Here is a 24,946-nt window from a genome sequence, read left to right as displayed (position 1 = left end):
TCAATACCATAGCACTGCCTGGACTTTGATAAATGACATTGGCACTTGGATTGGAACCGGTGCCATGGTCAGATGACATGAAAATAGAGCTCTTTGGCCACGCACACCAGTGGTGGGTTTGGTGTTGAAAAAAATAAGCATACTGTACGCAGAAAAGTACCTCATAACTACAGTAAAATATGGTGATGGATCTTTAATGTTATGGGGCTATTTTGCTTCCACTGGTCCTGGGGCCCTTGTTAAGGTCAACGGCATGAACTTTACCAAGTACCAGGACATTTTAGCCAAATCAAGGATCTGGAAAGATTCTGTATGGCAGAATGGTCTAAGATCCCTCCCAACGTGTTCTGAAATCTCATAAAACATTTGAGAAAAAGGCTGTCGTTATCCTCGCAAGGGGAGGGTGCTAGAGTATGAAAACAAGGCTGCCAATAATTTTGCCCCCTATCTTTTTTAAACGTTTCTTTTAACTTGTATATAAAATATATTTCTGAGCAATTGTATTAGTATAAAATAATATAATGTACCATTTTTTTGTTGCATACAATATACTGAAGTTCAGCATTTGTATTATTTATTTTATACAGTCTTTTTTGCTAATCTTTATCAAGGGTGCCAATAATTATGGACCTAGCTGCAGGGAGGAGGTCAGAGACCTGGCAGTGGTGCCAGGATTACAACCTCTCCCTCAATGTGATCAAGACAAAGGAGATTATCGTGGCCGACAGGAAAAAAAGAGGGCCGAGCACACCCCCATTCTCATCGACTAACTAGGCAAGTCAGTTAAGAACAAATTCTTATTTACAATGACGGCCTACCCCGGCCAAACCCTCCCCTAACCCGGACGATGCTGGGCCAATTGTGCGCCACACTATGGGACTCCTGATCACGGCCGGTTGTGATACAGCCCAGGATCGAACCAGGGTCTGTAGTGACTGCTGCGCCACTCGGGAGCCCAAATGAAGTGAGCAACAGCAACAGAAAGGTACTATATATGGATAAGTACAGCGGAAGAAGGCTAAACTGTGTCATAGCTGTTCTCGAACATAAACATGCACACAATAGACATATATATATATATATATATATTTTTTACAAGCAATTCCCAATCTTCTCTCTTACTTAAACTCACTCCAATGCCATTTTGAATACCACCCATTTGACTAATAATGGAAAAAAAACATAGTCAAGATTTATTATTTTTTCTTCTTTTAATATTATTGCATTTTTTAGGTTGTTCATTGTATTATACAGACAAATTAGCCACACAAGTACATTTGATTGTATTTTGTTATTCTTGAACTTTTTTATGTTAATTATTGGTATTATTCTTCCTTTTTTGTGCTAATGCTAAAAAAGTTACACAGGAACTAACACACTATTGTCTAACCTTTGAGCTAACTGGGACGGTAAACTAACAATTCACGTAGTAAATCAAAATTGCCCAGAATAAAGGTGGAAAAAGAATATAATCGAAGGTAAAACAAGAATAAACACAAAAGAAATGGACAAGTGTACATTTACACAGCCCTAGCCCAGTTCCGCCCCCTTTTCTTGGTAAACTATTAAGCTTCATCCGTTTTCATTTTTTTGGTAGAGGCTCCCATGCAAGACTGGGAGGAGCCTTATCATTCCTTCTGTTCTTCAGTCTTCATCACCCTTCTCATTATCAATATAACATTCCTGTTATTATCTAGAAATATCACCACCACCACCATCATCAAAATACACCTTCTCAACCGACTTAACCACAGATTCTTCAATATCATCAACCATCCAACCCGCTCTACTACAACAAAGTGATGTATGGGGAGGAGCTCTGAAGAGAATAGGAAAGAAACAAGCAAACCCCAAACAGGTTTGTAAAGTTCAAAGTGATAAAATGCCACATACGCAACTACAGAAACCAAAAATACACACTCTCACACACACACACATATTCAAAAACATACACCCAGCTCTCCAAGTGTGTTCTGTTTTAATCGGGTCCTTTAACAGTGTGTTCATTGATTCGGTTCAGGGCAGTGTTGAGCTCCACATGGATGTGCTGCTGTCGCGATACTTTTAGTCTTTTAGGTGTTACTATAAATAAATCCTACTGGCAATTTAAAGTTCCGTTTTGCTGAATGTTATAGGAATTATTACATTCCTGGAAAACAGTTATGAGCTTAGATTTTGAGTCTATAACACTTCAGTTCTAACTGTGATTTATTTATTTAACCTTTATTTAACTTGGCTAGTCAGTTAAGAACAAATTCTTATTTACAATGATGGCCTAGGAACAGTGGGTTAACTGTCTTTCTCAGGGTTAGAAAGACAGATTTATACCTTGTCAGCTCAGGGATTCAATCTAGCAACCTTTCGGTTACTGGCCCAACGCTCTAACCACTAGGCTACCTGCCACCCCAAATTCGTACACACAGGGAACAGTTCCTATAGTATAACTGCTGGACGGCAGGTAGCCTAGTGGTTACGAGCGTTGGGCCAGCGTTGGGCCAACCGAAAGGTTGCTGGTTTGAACCCTGTAGCTGGCTAGCTGAAAATCTGTTATTGTGCCCTTAAGCAAGGCACTTAACCCTAATTGCTCTGGATAAGAGCGTCTGCTAAATGACTAAAATGTAAAATCAGTGTGGACAGTCAGGCTTCTAGGTTTAGGGTGTAGTAGTTGGCTCTTCCCTGTTGGCAGTGTAGGGGCTGGTTCATTGTCAGATCATAAGAAGGTCCAATGGGCGTGGACTCTCCTTTCCTCACCTCTCCTCTTAAATTGTGCTTAGAAGGTATGAGAGCTTTCAAATACACACACACTTGCACATAAACAAAACACACACACACACACACACACACACACACAACCTAAATAATGCCTTGTTCACAGACACTATCCTGTACCTTCCACTGCATGACAGAATTACAGATAGCATTAATTCCAGCTCACATCTTCTGGAACATTAGCTCCTACATAGCTCCAACTTCAGACATGCTATTGGTTCTCTCGGCTGTCAATCTGACACACAGACATGCTATTGGTGCTTTCAGCTGTCAGTCATGATCAGTGCATCACTCTAGGGCTATTCAATGCCTACATCTAGCGATCACAAAACATGTCCGAGAAGGTATTATCTAGCTTCTCTCTTTGATAAAGACTCAAGTATGTTAGTAGTCTATGTATGCAGGTAAAAGTAAGTCATCATAAACCCCATAGCACAGTGACCCCCGAAGATGTTATTTTTTACAGGGACAGCCATAGTAGTACAGCGCCTCTGGAGCAAATTAGGGTTAAGTGCCTACCTCCAGGGCACATCGACAGATTTTTCACCTTGTCGATGGTCAAGTCTGAAACTGCCATCAGCATTGGAAGCACTGATTTACAGTCTGATTTACAGTTACTGATATACCGGCATGGGAGTTCACTCACTCTTACAATGTCACTCTTCATCATCCATCCCCATCTTCATTATCATCATCTGCTATTCCTCATCAGCTACATAACAAACACACACGTACCAACAAACTCATCTTCACATATAAAAGAAAAAGGAAACATCTATTTTCACATGAGCTGAAATCAGATACACTTTTAAACAGGGCCAATGGAAGAAATTATCTACCCTGGAACAGCGAGGAGGAAGTAGATTCTCACTGGCCGTTGCTATGGTTAAGGATCAAGTGACCAATGAGAAACTTCAACCCTTCACTGAGGCAGGTCACAAAAAGAAAAAATTAAAAAGACCAAACATCTTTTATTAAAGGAGTTGACAGACACACATTTTCATTATAAGTATTTCTGCTATAGTCTTTTTTCCCTTGTATCTCATACTTTAAAAATAAAGATCATTTTTTAAATAATATTACTATGACATTATTGTCATTGTCATTATTAATAGTGTTAATATCATCATAATCTTTCTCATTATCATAATTATTACTACTGGTGAACACTAAGGTGAGATCACTACAGGTCACTTCCACTCTCTAGGTTAATAGGCTCTATTGGCTGACAGATGTTCCGATAGAGGGGGAGAGAGAGGACTGCCGACGCCCCTAAAACGCCCTTTCCTTGCTACCCTTTTCCTTATATTCCCTCCCTTGTTCCTAAATACTTCCTTTCTTCCATTCGCTTTTTTTCATTTATCCATTCCCTCTTATCTTTCGCTGTCTGGGTGAGGAGATTAATAGATGACAGTGTTTAAGTAACTGTCTTTCATTCTCCCTCTGTCCCTCTACCTCGCCTTTACATCCACGTTCCCATAAAACCTCTCTCTCTCTCAGCTGGTCCTCTGTCCTCTACCCATCCCTCTCTCTCTCTCCATTCCTTTCTTCATCCCCTCTTTCTCCATTCCATTCGCCATCCCCCCCTCTCTCTCTCTCTCTCTCACACACTCTCATTCTCTGTCTCTCTAGCTCTCTTCATCTCTCTTCAGCAGGACACCTCCATAGTATGGGAGGGGCTGGGGGGCATCTGCCCACCCTGAGAGCTCTGAGACAGGGTACGAGAACGCTCGCGCTCCCCCTCCATGGAGTAAGAGGAAGACAGCGAGGTGGTGCGCGAACGAGACAGACGGGTCATGACGGACGATGCCACTGTGGGAGAGGGAGAGGGAGCAAGAGGGAGGGTGGAAAAGAGAGAGAGAAGGAGGATAATTAGATTGATACAGAGAGACAGTAGCACAAAAGGTCACAGTAGGTCGTCATAGCCACATATTACAAACTGAGGCAAACTTACTGTAGCCCATCCCCTGAATGAAGTACTTGAAAGCCTCGGTCAATTTGCTGGGCTGTAAGTAAACACAGAAGGTACATTCGATTTTATCCATAAAATACGTAATATAAAATCTATATTTGTACAATAACATGGACATGCAGGAATTGCAATAGTTACTGGATGTTTAGTTGTATTCATCATGATAAGTGCTGTATTTCTGTATTAGCACCACAACACATGTTAAATTCACAACTTGTGTGAACTAAAAATATATGTATTTAACAACTTGGCATGTTTAATGTGTCTTACCTGGGTAAGCTGGGGAAGACCGCCAGCATCTGCCATCTGAAGAAGAAGATGAGGACAATTTTGTGTTTAGTAGCAACTGAATGTCTGAGGAAAATGGCTTGTGTGTGTGGTTTGTTTTGATGAATGAGGGGGTGATGAAGAAAGCTTGAGTACCTTGAGGAATGAGGTTGTTGTTGGGTCCAGTTTGCTGTTGCACTCCACCTGGTGGACATGGAGGGAAAAACTTGGAATTAATCAACATCACTATATTCACTTCACCTGGGTGTGTTCGATGCCTACATGGTAAGCCTACATTAAGATATAAAGTCGAAAACGTACAGCAGCCTCCTCATAAGGTGCCTGATCCCCGACCACCAGCATCACAGGACACCTGAGAAAGAGAAGAGAGAGAGATAGATTGAGAGAGACTCTTAGGTATATTCAATGGAAAGAGTGAGAGACCTATTCCAGACTATTGTCACAGCTGATGTAAGTGGTCTGATGGTGAAATGCTTACTTGAAGTTGCTGGTACGGTCAATGATCAGATCCCTACGGCTGGAAAAGAGGAAAGGAAAGGTTACACTATTGTAGGTTTGTTAGTGTGTATGTGTGCATGTGCGCCTGTGTGTGTTCGCCTGTGTGTACCTGTTGTAGCCCCTCCAGAAAAGCTCGATGTTGATGAGGTTGGGGGCTTTAGAGATGCGATCTCTGTGTGATTTCACCAGGTCTGCGTTAGCTGACATCTCTTCCTACAAACCAAGACAGAAATAATACAATAACAATGTGAGTTTTATAAGATAAAGACAAATAGTTAAATAGATGAAAAACCCACATCGGGTTCCAGTCTATGATAACACACACATAATTTGATACCACCCACCCACCCACGCACACACACACAGACACACACGCACACATATGCATGCACGGGCGCAAGTACGCACACACACACACACACACACACACCTGACTGAAGAGATGACTCAAGATCTGCTCTGTGAGGGAGGATGTCAGGGTAGTGATCTGGAAACAGAAAGAAAGAAAGAGAGAGAGATTGAGAAATAAAGAGAGACAGAGAGATAGATAGAGAAATAGCGAGAGAGAGAGAGAGAGAGAGAGAGAGAGAGAGAGGGGTATAGTTAGGACAAATCAATAACAGCTTAGTCAATATCATGTATACAGTAAAACCACCATTAATACAATTCCACTATCTATTTTCCTCATCTACATGTTACTTTATGAAATTGCCAACATAATCAAAATATCCCATTGTCTGAGACAGTAATGACTGTTTATTAACTGCTAGATCAAGAGTAATGGATATATGTACTGGTAATTGAGTATCTACTTGAATTGTAATGTAGATGTCAACACAACAACACAGAAGAGTAATGGTGATTTTGAATAGGATATGGGATTGATATTGTCAAATTGATGGAAATGCTACTAGTACTCATGAATATAGTCAAAAATCCTCTGGGCTTCTGAGTGATGATAATGATAATATTTCATACTAATGTTGCTAGTATTATACAGATGTAGGATCTTAATTTGATAACTTTTTTTTTTTTGCTGAGAATTTTCCTGCACGGCAGGAAATGCAAACTTGTAGTACATTTGCGTTTTAAAAAGGCTAAAGTTTGTAATTTCCAGTTTGACATTTCCTGTTGCGGCATGATTATTTTCCAGCTATAGCAAAGTGGCTGAAATTAAGATCCTACATCTGTAAGCACATAGCTCAAATTAAGATCCTACATCTGTGAGCATATTGAAGAGACAGTAACCTTCTGGGCAGCCCAGTCCATCCACCCTCTAGCCTGAGGGTCAATGTTGATGAGAACGAGACCTTCAACTGAGTCTGGGTGGGCCATCTGAGAGGACGGAGGAGAGAGAATGAAAGAGAGAGAGAAAAAAAGAGGTAAATTGTATGTTGAGACTTCAATTGTAGAAATTGAAAAAAGAAGCGAGCATTGGTAGACACTGTGGAGAGCACCATATAGCAAATATATGCTAACCCATGTTAGTCCAATGCACAGACTACCAACAGACTGCCTAACAGAAGCTAACAGAATTGTATACTGTGATTTTTCCAAGGGCAGCTGTATGAACTGATACAGGGGGCAGTAACATGACAAGGAGAAATCAGACACTCACTGTGAACCTGGAGAGAATGTAAGCCCCAGCTCCCACTCCAACTCCGATGACAGTACGGAAACTAGAACAGGGAGAAAGAACAAACTTAGTGACAGATGTTCTATTAGTGCCAATATGTCTGTATTTCAGTGTTGTGAACGCCAGTAGATGTTTTTGAAACAACGTTATAAAATACTATTTTTCTTTATGGTGGACATGCTGGTAAACAAGTGAGTATTATGTAATGACGATGAAATAAGACTCACTTGAAATATGTCAGGACTGCAGGGATCATCTCTGCAATTTGCTCCATGGACGGATACTGGTATCTAAAAAACATGAGCGGGAACATGTTTATTATTAACACTTAAATACAAATACGCACACACACTAGGCTTGGGTGGTATACTGTACATACAGTATGTTGAAATAGTGACATTATGATTTTCAATACCGTCAACAAAAATATACAAAATAAATTGAGCCAGTCACATGGTATGTTTGCGCACATGGAGCAAACGGAAGTTTCATTTTAAACTTGAAATTCAATACTAATGTTTGCCAGCTAAACATCTTATAAGTTAACTAGCTATCTAAGATGTGTCAAATACAGGTTCTCCAGCTCAGGGCTCCAGCTATGCATTTGGTTTGCTAACTTGCTAGCTATAGGTGGCTAGCTTGCAAGATCAAGCTTAATGGTAACAGCAGAGACAATCAATCCCCTCCTGGATCAAGTGTGAGTAGCCTTTTGAGACAGTTGTATAACATTATGAGCTGGGTTGTCTATCCTTTAATTTAGTTGATGTTTGCTTGCACTTGTTAGCATTAAGCTAGTGTCCACTATGGGAATTCCCTAGTACTTTCTTAGCATTTGTTAGCAGTATGGTACAGGAACGGTATTAAGTTATGAAAATCTGTATACAGCCCAACCCTAACACACACAAATGCACGCACGCACGCACACACATGATATGCATACCCCATAGGATAGGTGGCAGCCCCCTCATCTTGGCCAGGAGCATCAATGTGGACCAGAGTGAAGTTTTTCACTATCTCCTGCATCTCCTCAAATTTAAACAGAGGAGAGAAGCAGCTTTTACCTGTGAGAGGGAGAGATAGGAGAGAAAGTATGAAAGGGAGTGAGAATGGGAGAGAGTGAAAGAGAAATTTAGAGAGAGAGAAAGTGAGAGAGAGAATGCAAGAGTGAGAAAGAGAAAGTCAGAGAATTACAACTTGAAAAGCATAAATGAAGAAAGGGCAGGCCCTGAACTGAAGGGGAAACTCAAAATGAATGGGGGAAAATTGCTGGAGGGGATGAGCGGGGAAAGGTATACAAAAAAAGAGAGATGAAAGAGAAAGACAGAGTAAGAGAATGAGCGAGGGAGAGAGAGAAATAGCCAGAAAGAGAGAGAGAGAGAAATATTAAGAGGTAAAGAGAGAGAGAGAGACTCACTGTCCAGGCCCACATCGTGGAAGGTGAGGATGGCGGGACGGCGTGTGTTGGAGGTTCCATGGAGAGTCACGTGGAGGAGACCATGAGGTGTCTCAATACTGTGTTCCTGGAGGATGACAGAGAGAGAGAGAGAGCGAGAGAGAGTTACATACACGTGCACATATGAACATTCAGGCACTAATACACACAGTGAACATACTTTTACATACACATATGTAACACGTACACACACAAATATATGTTGAGAAAACATACTTTCACGTGACACGAGACACACGCACACACATACCGTACGTACAGTAACAGGAAAATAAACAATCTTACCTGGCCCTGGTCCAACAGTATTCGAGCTGCAGCCTCAGCATCCTAGCAAAATGGATAGAAACCATTAAGCAACCAAAACAAGACACATTTCCAGCCACACAAGACCATTGTGAAATACATCTGGAACCTCTCTGGGAAGCTAATTGTGCAGCTGTTCATGGGCAAAGACATTTCACAGAATCAACCCAGAATCAACCCACTAACATGAGTCCTGAGCCCGTATTCACAAAGGGTCTCAGAGTGGGAGTGCTGATTTAGGATCAGTTACTATATTCATTATGATTATATGGACAGGTGGGGCCTGATCCTAGATCAGCACTCCTACTCCGAGCCATTTTGTGAATATGCCTTTGGGTCTGCAGTTCCCGTAACTGTCCACCGCCTGCAGTTGGCAGCAGTGAGAGCACATATCTCAACCATACTCTCCAGCTCTGCAGTATATAACAACATCAGAGAGAGAGGAGCCTCTCATCTCTCACACCCTCAGGGTAACATCAACCGAGTGCTCATATCTGAGCCAGCCTAGCAACTACACACATACACGTACACACACAAAATACAGTATATGCATGTATGTGGCATGTGGAGATAGGGTATGACAGCATGTATGTATGATGAGGCAGGATGAGGGGTTATGTATGTAATGTGTGCACGTGTGAGAGTTGAGGTTGCAAGCATGTGTGTATGACAGAGGGTGGGAGGTCCTGTATATATACACACGTGGGTGTGTGTACACTCACTGACCTTTGCAGGATTGGGCTGACCCGGAAGTAAAGGCTTCTCCTCCGTAATGGCGATGTCCTGCATCTCGGTCGTCATGGCGTCACTTGTTCACGTCCTAGAAAGATAAATTAATGTATACATGAAAATATATTCTAATATTATATTTTTTTCTCTCTCTGTCTCTCACACACACACACGCATGAATATAGACACACATGAACATAGACACATGAACACACACACACACACACACACACACACATGAATATAGACACACATGAACATAGACACACATGAACACACATGAAAATAGACACACATGAACATAGACACACATGAACATAGACACACATGAACAGACACACATGAACACACACATGAGCATAGACACACATGAGCATAGACACACATGAACATAGACACACATGAACATAGACACACATGAACACACACATGAACATAGACACAAATGAACACACACACATGAACACACGAACATAGGCACACATGAACATAGACACACATGAACATAGACACACATGAACACACACATGAACAGACACACATGAACACACACACATGAACATAGACACACATGAACATAGACACACATGAACACACACATGAGCATAGACACACATGAGCATAGACACACATGAACATAGACACACATGAACATAGACACACATGAACATAGACACAAATGAACACACACACATGAACACACGAACATAGGCACACATGAACATAGGCACACATGAACATAGGCACACATGAACACACCAACACACACATGAGCATAGACACACATGAACATAGACACACATGAACTAACATGAAATCAGACACAAATGAACACACATGAACACACGCATGAACATAGGTACACATGAACATAGGCACACATGAACACAGACACACATGAACATAGACACGCACGCTCATTCACACAGTGCACATCCACACGCCTATTTTGATCTTCTATCCTCGTGGGGACCTAAAATGGATTTCCATTCAAAATCCTATTTTCCCTCATCCCTAACCCAAACCTTAAACCTAACTCCTAACCCTAACCCCTTACTCTAATTCTAACCCTAATTGCAACCCTAACCCTAATCTTAAAATAGCCTTTGTCATCATGGGGATGTGGCAAATGTCCCCAGGAGGGAGAATTATTCTTGCTTTATCCTTGTGGGGACTTTGAGATTTTAGGTCAACACAAGCATAGAAGACCCCCCCCCACACACACACACACAGCCTAAATATATTGTTTTACTAATCTGAGACCTTCACAGTTCTATGGGACTCTAGAAGTGAATTAATAATTAGAGTTCACATTAAAATAATTCACTTGGAAGACAAGAGGAAGAAAAATAATGAAGGGATAGAGATAAAGTGGTAGAGACAGACAGACTGGCAAGCAGACAGACAGACAGACAGACAGACAGACAGACAGACAGACAGACAGACAGACAGACAGACAGACAGACAGACAGACAGACAGACAGACAGACAGACAGACAGACAGACAGGCAGGCAGACAGGCAGGCAGACAGACTAGGGGCAACGTGACCACCTATTACCATCCAGTACATTTTTTAAGTCTTAACCTTATCCCAAAATGTAACCCTTACCATAACCAAGTTTTAACCAAACCCTTACCTTCTTTCGCTTCACCTATAGACGTTTACATTTGACCTGAACATTGGCTGGGGGACCTCGTCTAGAAACCAATAGCCTGACTCCTCCCTGTGTGTGGGTGTGTGTTCGGCTTTGACTGTTCATAGCTAGAGCTGTGTGTGTGTGTGTGTGTGTGTGTGTGTGTGTGTGTGTGTGTGTATGTTTGTGTGTGTGTGTGTGTGGCCCCTAGGGGGCCTGTGATTAGTCATCAGAGAGCGTCACCCTGACACACATCTTTCGTTCTCTCATCCCCTCTGTCCTTTGCTCTTTTTCCTTCACTCTTTCTTCCCCCCCTTCTCTCTGTTTGTCTCCTTCTCTCTCCCCCCTGTATATTTCTCTCTTCACAGCGACTTGGTCTTATCAGGCTCATTGGAGTGCTGTGGTCTTGGCATGGAGTTTGGTGCCACAATTTGGAAAAAATGACTTCATTACTTATCAGGAACACACAGACAAAGACACACAGTCACACGTATACACACACAAACAGTAGAAATACACCTTCCACAATATTTGAATACTCCTAAATCTCAGATGTAAGCATCCTAGATATTAAAAAAAATCTATATTTCAGGTTGACAAATACCACATAATCAACTTGTGCCATATACTTTTAATTTGGTCGTATCAAATCGTCCGTGCCCGAAATTGTAACTTGTGGCTAACTAGTGGAGAATCCCTCCCCTAGAATTATCTTGCCTATTCTGTCAGACTGTGGACATTTAGAAACAGGATATTCCTCAGAAGCAGAGAAAAAGAAGAATAAAAAACTCATCCATCATATCAGAATGAACCAGCCAGCTACATAAAAAAATTACATTTCGTCTTGCAATATTTACTGAAACATACTGTCACTGTTGTACTCTATTATTGTGAGATAGTGGTTGTAACTAAACTATAATCAGTTTTCCCTTCATAATAGTATTAGCATAGCTAATGTAATGTAGATGTACATTATTATGAAAACCTGAAATTAGCATGCTAGCAAGCGACTGGATGTCAAAGGCCACATTACAGCAAACTCATTACATGGAAGGACTTGGCTATCAGAGAGAAAATCAAATCCAATTGGTTATACACAAGAAAATACAAACCATAATGATAAATAACAATGTGAATGTACAGTGCCTTTGGAAAGTATTCAGACCCCTTGACTTTTTCCACATTTTGTTACGTTACATCCTTTTTTCCCTCATCAATCTACACACAATACCCCATGATGACAAAGCAAAAACAGGTTTTAAAAAAATATCATATTTACATAAGTATTCAGATCCTTTACTCAGAACTTTGTTGTAGCACCTTTGGCAGCGATTACAGCATCGATTCTTCTTGGATATGACTCTACAAGCTTGGCACACCTGTATTTGGGAAGTTTCTCCCATTCATCTCTACAGATCCTCTCAAGCTCTGTCAGGTTGGATGGGGAGCGTTGCTGCACAGCTATTTTCAGGTCTCTCCAGAGATGTTCGATCGGGTTCAAGTCCGGGCTCTGGCTGGGCCACTCAAGGACATTCAAAGACTTGTCCCGAAGCCACTCCTATGTTGTCTTGGTTGTGTGCTTAGGGTTGTTGTCCTGTTGGAAGGTGAACCTTCGCCCCCAGTCTGAGGTCCTGAGCGCTCTGGAGCAGGTTTTTATCAAGGATCTCTCTGCTCTGTTCATCTTTGCCTTGATTCTGACTAGTCTCTTAGTCCCTGCTCCTGAAAAACATGGTTTTTGCTCTGACATGCACTGTCAACTGTGGGACCTTATATACCGTAAATTCCGGACCATAAGCCGCCACTTTTTTCCCAGGCTTTGAACCTCGCGGCTTAAACAATGATGCGGCTAATATTTGGATTTTTCCCGCTTTCAAATTTTTTTCAAAAAAAAAAACACATTCTGTGACGTGCTCAGTTTTTTGGCGGCATGAAGCTTTCATTAGACCAATGAAATTGCCGAACGGGTTAAGGTCAAACAACTTTTTTGTTTACTGTTTAGATTAAATCGAGCGCTCTCAAACTTCCCATCATTCTGATTACGGTAGTCATTTTGTCACCCTCATCATGGCAAAGACACGGAGAAATGCATATGATGCAGCTTTCAAGTTGAAGGCGATTGATCTGGCTGTTGGAAAAGGAAATAGAGCTGCTGCACGGGAGCTTGGTCTTAATGAGTCGATGATAAGACGTTGGAAACAGCAGCGTGAGGAAGACAACTACCGGTAAAGCTTACTGCTAATTTTTAATTTTTTGTTACAAGCCGTGTTTCGTTAAAGCCTATTTATTTTTGTTACAAGCCGTGTTTCGTTAAAGCCTGTGTAAAGTTCATTTGTTTCAATGTACCTGCGGCTTATAGACATGTGCGGCTTATTTATGTTCAAAATAATATATATTTTTTAATTCAGGTGCATTTAATAGACTTAAATGTTAATAGTCCGGAAATTACGGTAGACAGGTGTGTGCCTTTCTAAATCATGTCCAATCAATTGAATTTACCACAAGTAGACTCCAATCAAGTTGTAGAAACATCTCAAGGATGATCAATGAAAACAGGATGCACCTGAGCTCAATTTCTTGTCTCATAGCAAAATGTCTGAATATTTAGGTAAATAAGGTATTTCAGTATTTTATTGAAATGCATTTGCACTTTGTCATTACGGGGTATTGTGTGTAGATTGCTGAGGATTTTTTATTTATTTAATCAATTTTAGAATAAGGCTGTAACGTAACAAAATTCTTACCGAAGGCACTATATATCAGCTCTCTGCAAATCAACTCAGACAATGACATTGCATCACAACAGTATTTCATAAAATGTTCAGCAACAATGTTTTATCTACTGCTAAGGATTGTTAGTTAGGTATCGACTGGACAGAGAAAATAATTCACTTAACACCAATATTTCACACATACTGTACTTCCCTCCATTACACATCATCTCCATGTCGACTCAGTCCCTGCTATAGAACTTGAATCCTCCCTAAGTCCCTCCCTACCTCCCTGCCTATCTCCCTCCCTCTATACATCCATCTCCTATTCCCTCTCTCTCTTTTGCCCTATCCTTCTCTCTCAAACAAACTCTCTTCCTTTCTCTCTCCCTCTCTCAAACACACACACTCTCTCTACCTCTCTCCCCCTTTTTCCGTCTCTCTCTCTCTCTCTCTCTTTCAGTGAGTCAGTGTGTTTTAGAGCATGTAGTAACTGTTAAACTGCTCAGGGAATATGTCACTACAGAGAGGGAGAGCGGGAGAGGGGAGATCGAGAGAGAGGGAGAGAGAGGGGAGGGCTAAGAGACTGTTGCCAGCTGAAAAACAACACACACACAGTCTCTCTCCCTCCTTCATCTCCCTTTCTTTCTCCCTCTCTCTACAGTTTGTTATTGGTATTATGGATGTTTTTCAACCGCTGCTTAGCTTCTGTTATCATTTCCTGAAGCGATGGGCAGGCTGACACGCTAATCAGCTTTTAAGCACCAGAAATTAACTCTCACTGGATAATTGTGTATACACAAGCTTTTCATTTACTGTTCGGTGGAGTAGTCAGAATAGCTGCCATGTGTCATTCAATATGTTTGGTTGAAAATCATGAGGCTTAGGTAGGAGGCATGGTTGTTTTTAGGAGGGTGCAACATTCTGAACACTGTAGATACAATTTTGGTGTACGGTGTCATGTTTCCATATCACCCTTGACTATGGCTGTTGCAGTGACCGTATGACCGCCACACCGGCGGTCATCAGTCATGAAGGCAGTCAAATTCCACATGACCGTTTAGTCACGGTAATTAGGGTTCTCCAAGCTCTGATGCTGCTGCTGGTCATTAGTAAACTTGCTAACTGCCTGGAACTCAGCACTCTATTGTCCCTCTAATCACTCTGACGTCAATGCAAATGTAATCGAAAATCTAATCAAACACTTCATGAGAGCCCATGAGCTCATGTTGCGCAATATTTCTATAGGCTATGCAATTGCGCGAGAAAACAGAGTGATGGCCTCTACTAAAAAGAGGAGGATCCCATCAGCTTTCTATAGGCTAGGCCTACTATATTTATTTCTCAACTTTCCTAATAATAAGCACATTGCTTATCTTTACAACAGGAGTATAGCCTACCTGGCTTGCATGAAAATAAACTACAGGAAAAGTGTCCTCCATTCGCTATTTAAGTGCATAGATAACATGTATTTTTTCCCCTGCCCGTTTCGAGACAGGTGCATCAAAATGGTTCATTCTAAATCAAAACAAATTTCACACATATACTATTTAGTATATGAAAAGACAAGATGAAATCAAGAATAGTCTGATGGGTAACAATATTAGCCTATCACTTGTGAATTATATATTATCACTTGTGAATGATGCCCAGCATAAGGCAAGAAACAATGCCTTTTTTTGCAACTTTTTAGAATCATAGTAGCACACCTCATGTAGCCTAGCCCAAAGCCTAACTGGCATAAGCATCGCGTGAGTTACAATTTTGGGGAAGATCATTTTCACCATAAAAATGCACCTTCATAATAAAAGCATTACATGCATAATCGCATTTGCAGTCACTTTTAAAAATGGTGTTTTCCCTCTAATGGAACATTCATGTTTATAGCCTACTGCCGTGTGCGCATTGCTGCGCTTATAATGTGAAAAAATAGCCATATCGTTTATCACATTTTAAGCTAAATGTTCTGATCTGTTGCGTGAGCCTCATTGCTTAAAAAAGGTTTTGGGATGCAAGTGGTTGTATTAATTTGGCACCTATCGCATAGCACAACTGTCCCAGACTATGTTTGGAATATTTATTTCTCGCACAGAATAGAATAGGTCACTTTTTGTACTATGGGGGATAGTAGATTGACATAGACTAGTGCTTTTGCTGTTTGTTAGGCCTACTCATCTTGTTGGCTGACGAAAAGTAAATGTGGACAGTTCTTACAATATCTTCAATATGCACCTCGGAATTGGATAAAGACACATGCAGTGCATCCCCGAAGTGTCTGTCTTCACTTGTGGCCTGTGAGAAAGACCCGATCACGTGATGGAGAGCCATGTGCGTGAGAGGTGCTTCGCAGCACACAGTACTCAGGGAGAAGTGAACAACAGCTACTGGCCGCAAAAGGCATGGTTTGTTTTAGGGTGCATTACGTCCACACAAAGGGGATGCTGCCTGGAAATTCGAGGCATTATCAAGTGCTTGTCAAATTGTAAATGAGAGACTGATGAAGTGTGTACAGCCTGCGGGAAAAAAACAGAGCTTATGCCTTTCAAAAACATATAGCCCTACGTTTGTATCACAACTAAAGTTACATTAATAACTCTAAATTAAGCATCTAGGAGTACCTATTTATTTGTTAACCACTCAACACAGAATAGCTGCATGTGCGCACTCCCTCAAATCGTTTGGAGAAAATATACTTTCTATTTTATTCAGCTTTGTTAAATTCTATTCTTCATATTATAAAATAATGCCACGGAATTCTAACCAAATCTTGTCTGCTAAATGAACTAGTGTAGCTACATCCATATGGCATAGCCAGATCAGGACTTATACATAAGGACAAATCAGAGTATGCTATTCTGTTCTTCTGAAATAGACTACATTTTCTTCATATCATGTTTCTTTCGACCTGTCTAAAATAAATAATGGATTTATTGTGAAGGTGTAGGCTTTATTACATGGATTTATTAGACTACTGTGGCAGTGGCTTGTAGGCTATGTGTGGAAGACAGGAGATGCTAAATGTGTTCCTGTTAATTAACGGTCAATTACCGTGAGATCGACAGTTATTTGCTTGACAATCACCGGCTGATGAAATTTCGATACCGCCACAGCCCTACCCTTGACACAGAATCATATCTGTTCTATATAATTTATTTATATCTCATCGTTCTGAAAATGCAACCCAGGTATGAGGTACAGTCTCGGAGTAACGTCGTGGATTCACCATCAAATACACTGATATTACTCGATATTAACATAGTTCAGCGCTCTACTTCAAGTGAGCTTTGATTGCTAGCTTTGAACTGCTATCAATCAGTCTTGGATCACTTTACAAAATGTCAACAATGTTTCTTCCTCACTGCTGTGACTGATGGATAGACTTATTGCACTACAGAGACTACCAAGTGTTACAGTTTTGACACAGATATGGGACTGTATTCATCAAGCGCCTCATGAGTAGGAGTGCTGATCTAGGATCAGCTACTCTTTCTCTGAGACACTTGATATTTTTAATATATATATATATATATACATAGGGAGTGCGCACATGCATATATATATTAGCTTTTTTTAACACAAGCCCTGCTCTCTCTATTGGCTCTGTGAATAGAAGAGGATCATGAGTGGATTTGATAACAAACACAGAAGCATAGCTAAAGGATTAGCAAGTTATCTGAGGAAACATCCTTCTGGCCGCTATTCTCTTCACAGATACGCATCTTTCTCAGGACACAGATGAAAAAATCCTTCTCTGATGCAAGGCTAATACAGGTCAGTGCCTTTTGTATATGCTTAGTGCCTCTCTGGTCTCTGTTGGTTCTCTGTTCACCCTTCATTGATCAATCATTCACTGACTGACCAGAGTCTACTCCACTCCACTCTAGACACCTAGTCTATAGTCAGCAACATACACACCGCCAACTATAGGCCATAGTCAACAGAGCATGATGAAAACCTCTGGACTCTACAGGCCCCTCAAGGACCTGAGTTAGGGACACCTGCTCTAAAAGCTTGCACTATCCTTACAGGGTTGTCTGCCTAAAGCGATAAAATAGAAAATAAATCTTATTTCTATGAAAAATCACTGTTACAGTAAGTGAATCCCTGTGGTAGAATATCAGAGTTGCGGAGTCGGACATTACTTTCTCCATATGTCTTATTTCTGGGTGGCTTCAGGATATTCAGGATCTATAGCTCACATCCTGCTGCTCACTGAGGTGTGTCCAGTGTTACTGTGTTCCTGTGCTGAGCGCTGACACTACTGTGTGTGTGTGTGTGTGGCCTACTCACCCTGCGGTTCCCCTCTGAGAGGCCAATCCGTCTCTACCACACCTGCAGTCAGACATGAGCTGAATAACTATCAGTTCACATTGATATATTTCTCGTTTTCCCTCTTTCTCTCAATAATATATCTCTTTCTTTTATAGCTCTCTCAGTTTCGTCTCTTTACTTCTGTCTCTGTTTTATCTCTGTCTGTATAGCTCTCTCTCTCTTTTGCCCTCTACTTCTGTCTTTCTCTCTCCTCTCTTCACTACCTTTGTCTGTTTTTCTTTGTTGGTTTTCCTCTCTGTCTCTCTCTCTCTCACCCTCTCTCTTCACTTTTCTCTGTCTCTTGTCAATCTCTTTCTATTACTCTGCCCCTACTATTCACATCTCGTTCAATCTTTATTCCGTTTCTCTCTCATTCACTCCCTCTCTTTTCATCTCTCTCAGACTATCTCTCTCCATCCAACAGCAAGCTTCCAGTGAAAAGGGAAACAGGGTAAACAACAATTTGGCCCCTCTCTCTCTATTTCCCAAGCGCCAGACAAACACACACACACACACACACACACACACACACACACACACACACACACACAAAGTGGAGTCTAAATCTGGAATGTGGGCTGAAAGGTTGAGATTATAAATATTAAACTATGTGTTGTGGTGGGTGTGTGTGTGTGTGCATGTGTGTGTGCGTGTGTGTGTTCACAGGTATGCAACATGAGACATGGCGAATGGCTAAGTATTCAGGGGTTAAGTAGCTTAAGTAGCTGTTATGTCATGTGTATGAAGTCCGTTCAGATGCTTATAGATGCATTATGAACGTTCTATGTAGAGACATTGTAAGTCATTACATGAGGTGCTGAGGGGTTAAATTGCAAGAGTACCCTGGAGCCTAGCAGCATCATGCTCTAATACTCTTGTGGTACCACACCTGATCTGCACCATATTTATTTATACATAGTCTTATGGAATAGGTTAGGTAGTTTAGGCAGCTCACTACAGCTCACTACTAGTTCCACACTCCATTCCCCTAGGTGGCATCAGCAACCTTGTCCAAGTGCTGAGCCTGGTTGATAAGCACATCAGGTGCAGAGTTGGTTTGGTGGACCTCATGGGTTGGTTTTGTTTCAAATCTTTAGTTTGGGCTTGCCTGTTTGTAGTTTCCTTTTTGTACATATTTATGTTTCGTCACCATCTGAACAAATAATAACTTACTTAGACTGGCCAACCAAGAGGTCAAGAGAGACTGAGCTGGCCATAAACCAAGGTAAGGTTGCTGTCTCTCTGGGCACAGTACATTCAACACCTTTGGCGCATAATCTGATTTCTCACATACATGCACAAATTCATTCAGGTTACAGACTCTGTAACTAGGCCTAGGACCTCTAGACAATGCAAGGGCAACAAAATACATAGGCTAGTTATTGGGTTCGTAACATACTGTATAGGAGCTTGTCCGTCATAAATGTTAACAGATGTTAGCATTTGTGGTTGTAGATGGTTGTGAAGTGGTGTGGTTCGGTAGTGTGGTTGTGCATTTGCTGAGAAAGTTTGTAGCACGAGTTTGTGTCGAGCTAGTATGCTAGGTGAGATTTGCAGCAGCGCTAGTGTGAGTTTCAAGGTGCAAGTTAGCAAGATAGCTGATGGCTTTGGCCAACAGAAATGTTTGGTTTGGCCACGCTCGTGAAGGTAGCCAATTGTTTGCAGCTGGTAGTTAGCTATTGTAGGGCTGATTAGGTGTTTTGCTCGTGGGCTGTAACAATTTTTGTTGACGGTTTTGGCTATGGTTTTGGTAGCTTTTGTTAGTGCTGTGTGCATGATTATACACTACTCAAAAAAATAAAGGGAACACTTAAACAACACAATGTAACTCCAAGTCAATCACACTTCTGTGAAATCAAACTGTCCACTTAGGAAGCAACACTGATTGACAATACATTTCACATGCTGTTGTGCAAATGGAATAGACAACAGGTGGAAATTATAGGCAATTAGCAAGACACCCCCAATAAAGGAGTGGTTCTGCAGGTGGGGACCACAGACCACTTCTCAGTTCCTATGCTTCCTGGCTGATGTTTTGGTCACTTTTGAATGCTGGCGGTGCTTTCACTCTAGTGGTAGCATGAGACGGAGTCTACAACCCACACAAGTGGCTCAGGTAGTGCAGCTCATCCAGGATGGCACATCAATGCGAGCTGTGGCAAGAAGGTTTGCTGTGTCTGTCAGCGTGTCTGTCAATGTAAATAGTCCGGTGGCCATTTGATTAAATGTTCAGCAGTCTTATGGCTTGGGGGTAGAAGCTGTTAAGGAGCCTTTTGGTCCTAGACTTGGCGCTCCGGCACCGCTTGCCGTGCGGTAGCAGAGAAAACAGTCTATGACCTGGGTGACTGGAGGATCTGGGGACCCATGCCAAATCTTTGCAGTCTCCTAGGGGGAAAAGGTGTTGTTGTGCCCTCTTCACGACTGTCTTGGTGTGTTTGGACCATGATAGTTTGTTGGTGATGTGGACACTAAGGACCTTGAAACTATCAACCCGCTCCACTACAGCCCCGTCGATGTTAATGGGGGCCTGTTCGGCCCACCTTTTCCTGTAGTCCACCATCAGCTCCTTTGTCTAGCTCACATTGAGGGAGAGGTTGTTGTCCTGGCACCACACTTCCAGGTCTCTGACCTCCTCCCTATAGTCTGTCTCATCGTTGTTGGTAATCAGGCCTACCACTGTTGTGTCGTCAGCAAACTGAATGATGGTGTTGGAGTTGTGTTTGGCCCCACAGGCGTGCATCAAATACATATACAGGAGGGGACTAAGTACACACCCCTGAGGGGCCCCAGTGTTGAGGATCACTGTGGCAGACATGTTGTTGCCTACCCTTACCAACTGCGGGCAGCCCGTCAGGAAATCCAGGATCCAGTTGAAGAGGGAAGTGTTTAGTTCCAGGGTCCTTAGCTTAGTGATGAGCTACGTGGGCACTATGGTGTTGACAGCTGACCTGTAGTCAATGAACAGCATTCTCACATTGGTGTTCCTTTTGTCCAGGTGGGAAAGGGCAGTGTGGAGTGCGATTGAAATTGCATCATCTGTGGATCTGTTGGGGCGGTATGCAAATTGGAGTGGGCCTAGGGTATCCGGGAGGATGCCGTTGATGTGAGCCATGACCAGCATTTCAAAGCACTTCATGTCTACCGACGTGAGTGCTACGGGGCGGTAATCATTTAGGCAGGTTACCTTCACTTCCTTGGGCACAGGAACTATGGTGGTCTGCTTGAAACATGTAGGTATTACAGACTCGGTCAGGGAGAGGTTGAAAATGTCAATGAAAACACTTACCAGTTGGTCCGAGCATGCTTTGAGTACACGTCCTGGTAATCCGTCTGGTCCCGCGGCTTTGTGAATGTTGACCTATTTAAAGATCTTGCTCACATCGGCTACCAAGAGCATTATCACACAGTCGTCCAGAACAGCTGGTGCTCTTGTTCATGCTTCAGTGTTGCTTGCCTCGAAGCGAGCATAAAAGTAATTTTGCTTGTCTGGTAGGCTCGCGTAGCTGGGCTTCTCGCTTCTGGGTTTCCCTTTGTATCCTGTAAAAGTTTTCAAGCCCTGCCACATCCGACGAGCGTCAGAGCCGGTGTAGTAGGATTCAATCTTAATCCTGTATTGACGCTTTGCTTGTTTGATTGTTCGTCTGAGGGCATAGCGGGATTTCTTATAAGTGTCCGGATTACTGTCCCGCTCCTTGAAAGAGGCAGCTCTAGCTTTTAGCTCGATGCGGATGTTGCCTCTAATCCATGGCTTCTGCTCGGGATATGAACATACGGTCACTTTGGGGACGATGTCGTCGATGCACTTATTGATGAAGCCGATGACTGAGGTGGTATACTACTCAATGCCATTGGATGAATCCCGGAACATATTCCAGTCTGTGCTAGCAAAACAGTCCTGTAGCGTAGCATCCGCGTCATCTGACTACTTCCGTATTGAGCAAGAACTTCCTGCTTTAGTTTTTGCTTGTAAACAGGACTCAGGAGAATAGAATTATGATCAGATTTGCCAAATGGAGGGCAGGGGAGAGCTTTGCATGCATCTCTGTGTGTGGAGTTAAGGTGGTCTAGAGTTTTTGTGACATGTTGGTAGAAATGAGGTAAAACGGATTTATGTTTGCCTGCATTAAAGTCCCCGGCCACTAGTAGCGCCGCTTCTGGATGAGCATTGTCTTGTTTGCTTATGGCCTTATAGAGTTGGTTGAATGCGGTCTTAGTGCCAGCATCGGTTTGTGGTGGTAAATAGACAGCTACGAATAATATAGATGAGAACTCTCTTGGTACAGTTGAAGTCAGAAGTTTACATACACCTTAGCCAAATACATTTAAACTCAGTTTTTCACAATTCCTGACATTTAATCCTTGTAAAAATTCCCTGTTTTAGGTCAGTTAGGATCACCACTTTATTTTAAGAATGTGAAATGTCAGAATAATAGTAGAGAGAATGATTTATTTCAGCTTTTATTTCTTTCATCACATTCCCAGTGGGTCAGAAGTTTACATACACTCAATTAGTATTTGGTAACATTGCCTTTAAATTGTTTAATTTGTGTCAAATGTTTCGGTTAGTCTTCCACAAGCTTCCCACAATAAGTTGGGTGAATTTTGGCCAATTCCTCCTGACAGAGCTGGTGTAACTGAGTCAGGTTTGTAGGCCTCCTTGCTCGCACACGCTTTTTCAGTTCTGCCACCACACATTTTCTATAGGATTGGAGGTCAGGGCTTTGTGATGGCCACTCCAATACCTTGACTTTGTTGTCCTTAAGCCATTTTGCCACAACTTTGGAAGTATGCTTGGGGTCATTGTCCACTTGCAAGACCCATTTGCGACCAAGCTTTAACTTCCTGACTGATGTCTTGAGATGTTGCTTCAATATATCCACATAATTTTCGTTCCTCATGACGCCATCTAGTTTGTGAAGTGCACCAGTCCCTCCTGCAGCAAAGCACCCCCACAACATGATTCTGCCACCCCTGTGCTTCATGGTTGGGATGCTGTTCTTCGGCTTGTAAGCGTCCCCCTTTTTCTTCTTAACATAACAATGGTCATTATGGCCAAATAGTTATATTTTTGTTTTATCAGACCAGAGGACATTTCTCCAAAAAGTATGATCTTTGTCCCCATGTGCAGTTGCAAACCGTAGTCTGTCTTTTTATGGCGGTTTTTGAGCAGTGGCTTCTTCCTTGCTGAGCAGCCTTTCAGGTTATGTCGATATAGTACTCGTTTTACAGTGGCTACAGTGGCTTTGTACAGGTTTCCTCCAGCATCTTCACATGGTCCTTAGCTGTTGTTCTGGGATTGATTTGCACTTTTCACACCAAAGTACATTCATCTCTAGGAGACAGAACGCGTCTCCTTCCTGAGCGGAATGACGGCTGCGTGGTCCCATGGTGTTTATACTAGCGTACTATTGTTTGTACAGATGAACGTGGTACCTTCAGGCTTTTCGAAATTGCCTCCAAGGATGAACCAGACTTGTGGAGGTCTACAATTGTTTTTCTGAGGTCTTGGCTGATTTATTTTTATTTTCCCATGATGTCAAGCAAAGAGGCACTGAGTTTGAAGATAGGCCTTGAAATACATCCACAGGTACACCTCCAATTGACTCAAATTATGTCAATTAACCTATCAGAAGCTCCTAAAACCATGACATCATTTTCTGGAATTTTCCAAGCTGTTTAAAGGCACAGTCAACTTAGTGTATGTAAACTTCTGACCCACTGGAATTGAGTTACAGTGAATTATAGTGAAATAATCTGTCTATAAACAATTGTTGGAAAAATGGCTTGTGTCATGCACAAAGTAGATGTCCTAACCAACTTGCCAAAACTATAGTTTGTTTACAAGAAATTTGTGGAGTGGTTGAAAAACGAGTTTTAATGGCTCCAACCTCAGTATATGTAAACTTCCGACTTCAACTGTAGATAGTGTGGTCTACAGCTTATCATAAGGTACTCTACCTCAGGTGAGCAATACCTCGAGACTTCTTTAATATTAGACATCGCGCACCAGCTGGTATTGACAAATAGACACTCGCCCCCACCTCTTGTCTTACCAGACGTGGCTTCTCTGTTCTGCCGGTGCATGGAAAATCCCACCAGCTCTATATTATCCATGTTGTCGTTCAGCCACGACTCGGTGAAAGATAAGATATTACAGTTTTTAATGTCCCGTTGGTAGGATAATCTTGATCGTAGGTCATCGATTTTATTTTCCAATGATTGCACGTTGGCCAATAGAATAGATGACAGTGGGAGTTTACTCACTCGCCTACGAATACTCAGAAGGCAGCCCGCCCTCTGCCCCCTTTTTCTCCATCTTTTCTTCATGCAAATGACAGGGATTTGGGCCTGTTACCGGTAAAGCAGTATATCCTTTGCGTCGTACTTGGACTCGTTAAAGGAAAAAGTTTCTCCCAGTTCGAGGTGAGTAATCGCTGTTCTGATGTCCAGAAGTTAGCCACCCACTCCAGCGCCATTGTTGTTTGGGTGTCAAGTTTTGATTTAGCTGACACATTTCTAATTGAGCTATAGAAGGGAGGAGATTCTTCCCAGTCATGAGTTGAGGTTAGTGAGGATTCCCTGGGAGATGCCCGGTCTGGGTTTTGCGGGTGACACAGCTGTGTCTTGTGATGAGAATCGGGAGC

The 24,946-nt window shown here is 42.0% G+C and overlaps 1 protein-coding gene across 10 annotated transcripts in view; it reads right to left on the bottom strand.

The window, feature by feature from the left end:
- Positions 1–1,192: 1,192 nt before the first annotated feature.
- The window catches only part of LOC106608986 (protein NDRG2), a 72,419-nt gene continuing 48,665 nt past the window's right edge, over positions 1,193–24,946 (bottom strand). For 7 of the 10 annotated variants that reach the window (XM_014207294.2, XM_014207295.2, XM_045721793.1 and 4 more), the window contains 15 exons: positions 9,646–9,739; positions 8,902–8,943; positions 8,578–8,683; positions 8,104–8,224; positions 7,391–7,453; positions 7,146–7,206; positions 6,776–6,862; positions 5,958–6,014; positions 5,637–5,740; positions 5,508–5,546; positions 5,330–5,381; positions 5,165–5,212; positions 5,012–5,047; positions 4,724–4,775; positions 1,193–4,581 (listed from right to left, as the gene is read on the bottom strand). In XM_014207294.2, coding sequence (XP_014062769.2) covers positions 4,418–4,581; positions 4,724–4,775; positions 5,012–5,047; positions 5,165–5,212; positions 5,330–5,381; positions 5,508–5,546; positions 5,637–5,740; positions 5,958–6,014; positions 6,776–6,862; positions 7,146–7,206; positions 7,391–7,453; positions 8,104–8,224; positions 8,578–8,683; positions 8,902–8,943; positions 9,646–9,720 — 1,107 coding nt within the window. In that variant the 5' untranslated portion in view covers positions 9,721–9,739 and the 3' untranslated portion in view covers positions 1,193–4,417. The other 3 variants (XM_014207299.2, XM_014207298.2, XM_045721795.1) reach the window with 3 other exon arrangements.

The sequence above is a fragment of the Salmo salar genome, chromosome ssa07 (assembly GCF_905237065.1).
Source record: "Salmo salar chromosome ssa07, Ssal_v3.1, whole genome shotgun sequence".
NCBI classification, from domain to species: Eukaryota; Metazoa; Chordata; class Actinopteri; order Salmoniformes; family Salmonidae; genus Salmo; species Salmo salar.
Note: the sequence above shows the minus strand (reverse complement) of the source record. Positions and strands in the feature narration are given on the sequence as shown.